Genomic DNA, 9,382 nt, shown 5'->3' with positions numbered 1-9,382 from the left:
AGTAGCATCCATAATCTTTTGTTCTATAGAAAATTCAAACAAATTCAAAAAATTACATTAGAAGAGAATAATCTACAATCTCTAATATCAAATGAAAATTTCTACAAAGAGAGGCAATCCATTCTCTTTAAGGAAAAAATCAATTTTAGAAAACTAAATTATTTAATTAAAGGTGGGTAGTCTGTAACCTTCAAAAGTCAATAGTAGAAGTGGAATAATACTAATCACTTCTAAAAAAAGATAAGAATAATATTTTATCATTATTATCAAACTATCAAGGACATAAATCTCAAAAAAAGAAAGTCTTAATATACTCTTATGTTATTTGAAAAAACTAAAAAATCTTTCAAAAATAATAATATATTGAATTAGAATAGCTATTGCCAAAGACAAGAAGACTAAAAAATCTTGAAACAAGACTATAGTCTAAAAAGATGTTGATAAGAGTAAAAAAAGCTTTACTCTTACCTTCATATATACTCTCTAATTATGAGCTACATTGTAATATGATATAAGACATCCAACACGTGTTGACTTTACTAGACACATGTTTTAACTTATAAGGCAAGTTATCTATATGTAAGTTGATTATAAACATGTGTGATACATGACTAATTTGTTGACCAAATTTTTAGCCTATCAATTAACTACAAAAACATATAAAGTCAAAGTAACATCTTTAAAGCTTCTAAGAAGCTTGTTTAAAAGATATTATGAAATCAATCTACTTTTATCTACTTCTATTCAATTATGTAGGTAATTATTGGAATAAATATGTATGTCTATGACATTGAGTCATTTAAAAGTTATTGGATGTTCTGCGTATATACAAATCCAGCTACTCAACACTCTAAATTAGATCTGAAGTCTATCAAGATAATCTTTGTTGGATATGATGAAGCTACTAAAAAGTACTAATGTTTCTCATTACAAAAATAAAATATTAATAAAACTAAGTTTTATGCTTTAACAAATTTGAATTAGATGTTTATTCAACTTTGTTGTTTATTTCAATGAAGATAGACTTTGAAAAAAATCTTGCATCAAATATTGCACCTACATTGACTAACTAAATAGATGTACCATTTGAAGAAACAACCATCTCAAATCACATAGATTCACCAACAAAACTACCTAATGAGACAATACAGATTTCTATACAACCACTTGATGTACTAGGATCAAATCCACTTCTTATTCAAGTATCAAATATTTGATTTGTATTACTAACATATTGTGATTAATGCCAAGACTTCAAACTTAGCATGAGACTTATTGATTATTACATCTGTTTATCAACAAAAAAAAATTAATGCATATATTAGAAAAACCAATGAATTAATAAGCAATAATATCTCACTTATTGACTTTTAGTTGGTTTGATTGGTATACAACAATGTAAAAAAAAAAACTTGAATCAATTCACAAAAATCAAATATGGACTTTAGTTTTTTTTTTTTTTTTTTTTTCTAATAAACAAGATATGCCTTACAAATGGATATTCAAAAAAAAACCAATCAACTTGAATCATATTAAATTGAAAGACTAGCTAGTTGCAAGAAGAAATTATTAAAAATATAAAATTGATTTCTTTGAAATTTTTGCTTTGTTAATCAAATGGTCAATTCTATACATTATGACTACTATTGTTGTTGCCAAAGGATAGGAATTAATACACATGGATGTTAATATTGCTTTCTTAAATAGCAAATTCACCAAAATCATATTTATAAGATAATTTCTTAGATTTGCTATCCTTGGCATAGAAAACTTGATATGTCTTCTCTCCAATTCCATATATAGATTCAAGCACTCTGTAAAAGTTTGATTTAAAAGATTAAATATTCTTTTGCAAAAGCTAGGCTAATTGCATGTTTATTAGATATAAAACTTTACTTCTTTTATAATGAAGATTCCATCACTTTACTATTAACATATGTTGATGATTTTTTTATCATCAAGAAAAATTCTTTAAAATTAACATGTAAAGATTTCATTTGACAACATTTTAGGATGACAAATCTTAGATAGGTCAAATAATATGTAAAAATTGAGTGTAAGTCCACTTCTCAATAATATAGTGCACCAACAAAGTCATTATAAAAAAATCTAGTTAGAATTTAACATAGACTAATATAAGCCAACATTTAGTTAGACACAAATCTTACAGCTAGCTCTTCTTCTTTGACAATTGATCCTGGTTTTTACTACCACATGCTTGATAAGTTCATATATTTAACAAATACTCAATTCTATATTTCTTTTGTCTTAGGACTAATCAGCCGCTTCATGCAAGCACTCCATGAAAAATATCTCCAAGCTGCTCTTACATGTTTTCAGATATATCTGTTTCACTGATGCCGATTGGGCCACTTGCCCAACTACTTGTCATTCTGTGGGAAGTTATTTATTTACTATTGGCGGTTGTTCTGACTCTTGGAACAACAAATGGCAACGAACAATGTCTCGATCCTCAATCGAATTTAAATACCTAGTCCTCTCCAACGGCACCTAAGAAGTTGCAAGGTACAGCAGGCAGGATGAAGATTATATATTAGACAATTACTACTCAATTTCAACTTGGATGTTCTAGCATCAATATTTAATGAGGAAATCCATTCTTGCACATTCATTTTTGTTCAAAATCAACTCTTTGTGGAAGGAAGTAGGATTTGCGAACAGGCTTGAGGAGTGAGAACGAGAGGGTTGAAAGAGTTTAGAAGAGAATTCAAGCTTGATATCGATGGAGGAAGAGACAAGACTGACGTGCGAATTGCATCCGAACACTCCTCTTGTGTACACCATCAGAACTGGCGGTCTCGAACATGAAACCTATGTTCGTATTTCGGCGTCGAATGGGAATATCATTGCAAGAAGTGCGAGTATAATCTTCATCCTGCTTGTTGTACCTTGCAGCCTACACTCCGGAGCTGCCTGCACCCAGAGCATCCGTTGACGCGGATGCCGAAGAACCACCACGCGAGCTCCAAGAAGAAATGAGACTGATGCAGCATTGCATTGGTGGACTGCGAGTGGAGCTACTGGTGCGAGAGTTGCAATTTTGATTTGCACGCTCAGTGCGATAAGTTACGGGCGAAGATAAACTGTGTGTTTCACGATCATCCCCTCTTGTTGCTGTAGAAGTTGCCATTCCCTGCGCGGCACTTGCAGTGCGATCTCTGTGACGAGAGAATGCCCACACAGGGATGCGTGTAACATTGTACGTATTGTTATTTATATGTGCCATTAAAATACTCTGTATGTTGCAATCAGCGTTTGCAACTCTGGATTGAGTTGCTCTTCATGCCACATACTATTCACATCCAAGGATAAATCACATCAAGTTATAGCCTTTCTTGCAAATGATAGGCCATGTGCATCAACTGCAATATTCACCTTTTTCACAGATTCAGCCGCAAGCTTCAGAAAGAACGTCTTTCTTGGATTCTTCACAACACCTGAACTCTTACCATTCCTTCGACCTGCAGTCTGAAATTTATTGCCATTCATGATAGCTTTTCTCTTGTATTGATCCCAAGAATCTGCTAAGCATCCTTGATCTTCAAAATCACGAAAGAATTGCATGGTTGAGGCTTGTCACTACTGTAGGGAGGCATTCAACCGGTGCAGTGATGTGAACGAAGCTTCAATATCATCATGCCCCATGAGGTTGTCCACAAAAATAGTTCTGGTCGAACTTTCTTGCAACGGAGTAACTTGGCAGCGTTCCTCATTCAACCAGTCATTCCACACAGCTCTTGTCACAAAGCCTATCTTCGCAGTTCTGTATGCTATACCAGGAACATCATCACGAATACCTCTGATTTCACAAGCGCACTTTGCATTCCCGAATACCAGCATAAGCACCTCAATGGAAGCTCGAACCTCTCTGGAAAGGTGGACAATCATAGTCATTCCCTGCCCGCCAGAAACAACATTTGTATTCTTCACACTATCATCACCGCGAAAACCCAATGTCTTTCCGTTGTCCATATTGACAACAAAATGGGTCTCATCAACATTCTCTCCAAAATCTTCACTCACTGGGCCGTTCTCAAAGTCTCTCTTTACCTGTCCCAAGTGAAAAACGATAGTCTTGTCAATGTGAGCCTGCCTGTCTGGATGCACCATCAATTTGCCTGTCTGTTTTTTCCCAACAATGTTGCACTTTCCTATAAACCTCTAAATCCAACGAGTAGAAATCTTCTTCTGCAGATCAACTCGCAAATCAAAATGAGAATGCCCAAGCTTATCGAGAATGTGCTTCTCCCAACTGCTGCAATAGTCTTGGACTGAACTTCACTCCTGTTTTTCTCAATCAATTGAACTCATTCAATATGCCTGGGTATAGCGAAGTCACTCAATGCCTTCTGTATAATCCCATCTTGGCGCATGTTAATAGAAATCTCAGTTTGTTTGTCAATGTGTTGCCAAGCAACTCGATTTCTCCACCAGTCAGATGCCTTCTTGAGGTTCGCATTCCTGTCAGCTCTGAACAAAGTCGAAAATGTGACTATTGCCCTTGAACACATTCTTGATTGTTCATTCTCTTGTACGTCGTTGAACATCCACGTTACGAACCTCTCACGACCCTGCGTAATAACATATTGTAGCGCCTTCCTTCGTTTCTTCTGTTTTTTTTTGGCTCCTGAACATTCGCGATAGGCAAGATTGGTTGCTTGAGCTGTTCCCCTTGCTCCTACTCTATCTATTTGCATACTGGTTGAGCTTGAGCTCGAGACCTTGCCAGCGCTTGTAATCGCATTTGTGCAAGTGCGGCAAGAATTGGCGAAGCTGAAGACATCTCCATTGTAATGAGGAAAGCTCACACCGAAACGCAACAAGGAAAGCTCAACCACCAAGATGAAATGTTGCGAAATTGCTAAACTTGCTTTGAAACCTTAATCACACATTCTGTGTATTTTGCGCAGAGCTGGGAGCTAGCCTCCTGACCCCCTATTGAGGGATTCATATTTTGGGGTTTTTCTCTAAACCTTTGTTAGAGTGTGTGAGACTAATTAGGAAGAGAAACCATTCAAACACGGAGAATAATTACGGTCATGAGTGTATAGTCTTAGTTTTTGTTTTGTTGAATATTCCTTTTTTAAGACACTCAGAAAGCTTTGATATCAAATAAGTTTTCTGCCAAAAGAAGGGTTTACATCCAACCATTTACAATTATATTGTTTTTGACGGAGAATGTATACGTAAATGTATACAAAATATGAACCTACTGACTTTGTGGAGCTTGTAACATCGTTTGGAAGGAAGCCATCTATTTTATAGGCTCTATTTCTAAGCTCATGATACGTTAGCAAAAGTTAGACAAGAACAAGAAGAAAATGAAAATTTTAAAGGGTGTTATATTACAAAGCTAATGATCACCAGATTTCATTCGTTTTATTTGTTATTTTCAGAAACAATGGCAATGGATGAATAATGTCAAAAACTCTTGGTCACTATTGTTTTCTACAGAGCATGAAAGAATAAAATCGACAACATTCTGAATCTAACAAAGATGTTGACAGATGGAATATACATACTTAGAATCTTGTTTGGAATCTTAATTGCAATTGAGTCATTGACCCTGTCATTCAATCAAAAGACACCCATCCAACAACAAACCAGGATGCATTGATGGGACGAATTGAATATTTTATATAATGCCGAAATTAACGTTATTTTCTAGTAGGTCATTACAAGTTAAACGTTATTCCCGTTCGCGTGTGCTCACATTGTATTAGGTTTAAAATTTCCCGATGGATGAAGTATTCAACATCCGTCGGTCGAGGCATGAGGGCCAATCCTACGTGGACCGGGACCTCGATTTGGGACCCTCCATAGGAGCGGTGTGCTGGTTCATCGCTTTCTCTCCTTCCTCTGGACAAAACTCTCTTGCTGCTTGAACTTCGGTGGTTTCTTGCAGTGTGCACCGATCCTGCAATCCACGCAGCACGTGAGGGTGTCCAATCGAAGCCATGGCTGCCAAGCAGGCTTTGCAGAAGGCCTTCGACCCTATTTGGAATTGGGCGTCTCGCCGTTACCAGGCTGCTGTTGCCAAGGAGCTCAAGAAATATGGTCAGTTTCAAGATGTAACCTGAATTCTGGTTCCTTCGTCAGTCTCGGCGATTTGAGTCGAATTTTTGTTTGTTTCGGTTACCTTTTCTGATCTGTGATGTTATTCTGTTTGGGGAAATCGATGACGAAGGTCTGCGGTACGATGACTTGTATGACGACTTGTATGATCTAGACATCAAGGAGGCCTTGAGCCGGCTGCCTCAGGAAGAGGTCGACTTGCGGAATCAGCGTCTGAAACGGGCGATGGACTACTCGATGAAGCACCAATACTTGCCTAAGGAATTGCAGGTTTGGCGCCATTTCAGTTGCATCGTATTTTGATTAATTAGGAAGCGTTTGGCTTGGGAAATATCGTTTGGTGCAGTATGTGGAAATGTTCGAGTCTGTTTGATCTCCAGGGGAATATTTTTCTTCAGTTGCTTTTAGGTAGATGGCTATTTACTAACATACTATCTGGAATTGTACTTATTAACCTACTTCACCTTCCGCATTCTTGAACTTGCATTGTGCTATTATTTTGCAAGTGCTAGTTCATTCACGTTAAACCCAGTAACATCACCAGTGTTCATAATAGCTTTTTCCGCCTTGAAATTAGTTTACTTATGTGGTTGCTTCTAGTCCACTAAATGTCTGCTATTGTTTAGACTTACAAAATCCATGCAGCAGTGTTTAACCTGGTGCAGCAGAGGACCTCCAAGTGGCAGTGTCCGCTCGTCCACCGGACGCATGTTCCTGACGCGTGTTGATTCATGTATTAAAATTGATGGCACTGGGATTCAGTCTAGTTTTGTGATTTATATCTCTGATTTTTCATTAAATTTCGCTAATATCGTCCACCTGTCTTGTTGCAGGCAAAGCAAACTCCGTACGAGCCCTATTTGCAAGATGCTCTGCAGCTGGTGAGTTGTCGCTATATCACGGATTAAAGTTACACGATGTTTTGGCTGTCCATATTTGGTTTGCTTATATTTGTATAATCTTAGCTCAGTTTGTTTTGTTCTTGTTCTTGTTGTAGGTCAAGGAAGAACGAAGGGAACACGCAGAATTGGGATCCGACTTGCCCTACACACGTTCTTTACCTTGAGGCATGAAAGAATATCTTCATTCTGTTTGACAGAGTTTCTTCAGATTTTGCGTAGGTTCAGGGTGGCATTTTTTGACCATCCTTGTAGGAAAGTAAAACTAATTGCTCTCAATGTTTCTCAGTTGTTCTTCAAGTTTTGGATATCAGCAGTGGTTATACCTGTCGAGCTCCTTCTTACATTATTCATTAAGATTGACTCCATATTATAAGCAAAAATGCAGTTTTGAATCAAATTGGTTTCACCTTCAAGAAAACTTTCTTTTTCATTCGATAATGTTACTGCCATGTCTTAACGGTGTGTAACCATGTTTGAGGGTTCTCCGTTGTATATTCTCTTAACGAAACTTGACCATTACTTGCACAGGTTAACTAAAACTTGCGAAACTCATCTTTGTCTCTGAAGTGCAACAGCATGAATTTGTAAGCCCAATTTTGCAATTCTTCTCGCCGTAGTGCTATTTAAGAAACATGAACATTGCTCTAATTCAGGATTCTAACCACATTGACGCTCCAGCTGTTTCTCAGATTCAGTAGGTGAGTATAGCAGAGGCTCACAATCAAAAGAAGGCTTTATAACTCTGAAACGAGTTACTTCAGAAAGATTGGCCTTCCTCTGTTTGGACCTCATTGTTCACTTCCACATCCGCCTCCAATTCCACCCCCGATTCTGCCTTCACTACTGCTGTTGCCCTTGTCCTTACCACAATAGATCAATGTTGCTACGCAAAGTACCTCGTCTAAGACTGACCACATGGTGCTCTGCTGATTCCAAACAGTATCTGCTTTCAGGAAGAGAGAACAAATCCTTGCCAATTTTCGAGAGTCATGCACCAGAATGACTGGCTTTTTTTCGCTCACGAACGAAAGTTTACACATAAACTGTAAGCCTACAACTTGCGAAAGTGCCACAAGTGCACAGTAAACTTCGGATCTCCTTTAAACCTTAAGCTATTTGAGACTTTCCACCACTTCGGTAACTGATTTCTGCTGAAGGCTCCGAAGGATCTCATGAAAGATAAAATATGTGAATATTTTACCTTGAAAACAACCTGTGCGGTCGTCCTAGAAACTATTCTATGCAGTGTTGTTACCACTTAGGACCAATCGCCGTTTCTTAGGATTATATGTGGATTAGTAGAAGACATCAGCATAGGAGGTCAACCAATATAGCATCTTAAAATGCAAGAGAACCTTTTACATGGAAATTCGCAGTAAGATGTATTGTTCTCAGTAGAAGAGAAGATCGATTCTTTAAAATATCTTAATGCTTCTTTCTTGAAGTGGCAAGTGATCACAATGCATTTTAATTCACGCTTTGGCCACTTTTAAATCCTCAATATCAATAGAATTTTGGAATGTCCAGAGCGGTGAAGATTGTCTTTGCAAGAGCAATGCACTGAAAAGAATTAAATCACATGTATTCAGCAAAAGAATTCCCATTGATCTATTCCCTTCCAATGAACTAGTATGCACCCACTCTGAACTTTGATGTGTGTCACATTCTAGGTTGATTAGGTGTAATCCTGACAACCTGGTGACATCTCTCTTGAGGAAACTTTGCTTGCGTGCGAGAAGATTGCTTCGAATAAAAAAAAATCTGGACTCCTGGAGATTCCCAGAACCACGAACTAGATCCTCCTGTAAAACTTTATGTCAACTGCATTAGTTTAGTTCAGGCGATTCAATTAATGCCATTTGGAAACTCCATATATGTGTGTTAAATTCAAGCTTTGATATGGTTAGGTCATCCATGAGCACACCGAATGTGCAACGTCAATGGTCTGGGGGTGAGTTGGCAATTTCGTAAGCATATGGGCATCATCCATGAAGCTCAACGTTCATTCTTCTTCACAGCACAATGTCACACAACTCAGTGGTTACTTCACGTTATCTTATCTTCAGATGACCACAAGACCTGAGAGAAAGATAGAGCTCAGCTCATGAACGTCGCTTTTTGTCAGCTTAAGTTTCGAGACTTGGTCAAATGATGTGATTTTTGAAGCACAACTGCCAGAATTTAACTGTTTTTGTAAAAAGGTAACAAGTACTCCTCTTTCTGAGATTTTCGGAACAACGAGTACCAAGCTGTATTAAGTAGCTTCATTGTTAAGCATAATGCGAATTACGATCTCTCTGTGTGCTGTTTTCGCCTGCAAATGAACTGCCTGCTGCCATTGACAATAATATTGTCAGACCAAAACGGTGATGTTTGCACAGGCT

The 9,382-nt window shown here is 37.5% G+C and overlaps 1 protein-coding gene across 6 annotated transcripts; it reads left to right on the top strand.

The window, feature by feature from the left end:
- The first annotated feature begins 5,927 nt into the window (after positions 1–5,927).
- On the top strand, positions 5,928–8,418 carry LOC112283252 (cytochrome b-c1 complex subunit 7-2, mitochondrial). Of its 6 annotated transcripts, none has more exons than XR_016503372.1 (6): positions 5,928–6,078; positions 6,209–6,366; positions 6,930–6,977; positions 7,094–7,163; positions 7,527–7,582; positions 7,939–8,418. XR_016503372.1 is itself a non-coding variant. In XM_090251332.1 (5 exons), the coding sequence occupies exons 1-4, from the start codon at positions 5,979–5,981 to the stop codon at positions 7,160–7,162; spliced, it is 375 nt and encodes a 124-aa protein (XP_090107458.1). In that variant the 5' UTR covers positions 5,928–5,978; the 3' UTR covers position 7,163; positions 7,527–7,762. The 6 variants fall into 6 exon arrangements, 3 of the variants coding, with proteins under 3 accessions (XP_090107458.1, XP_024377497.1, XP_024377496.1); XR_016503370.1 differs by lacking the exon at positions 7,939–8,418 and adding an exon at positions 7,688–7,804; XR_016503371.1 differs by lacking the exon at positions 7,939–8,418 and adding an exon at positions 7,677–7,804.
- Positions 8,419–9,382: the final 964 nt, after the last annotated feature.

The sequence above is a fragment of the Physcomitrium patens genome, chromosome 6 (assembly GCF_059467195.1).
Source record: "Physcomitrium patens ecotype Gransden chromosome 6, ASM5946719v1, whole genome shotgun sequence".
Lineage (NCBI taxonomy): Eukaryota > Viridiplantae > Streptophyta > Bryopsida > Funariales > Funariaceae > Physcomitrium > Physcomitrium patens.
Note: the sequence above shows the minus strand (reverse complement) of the source record. Positions and strands in the feature narration are given on the sequence as shown.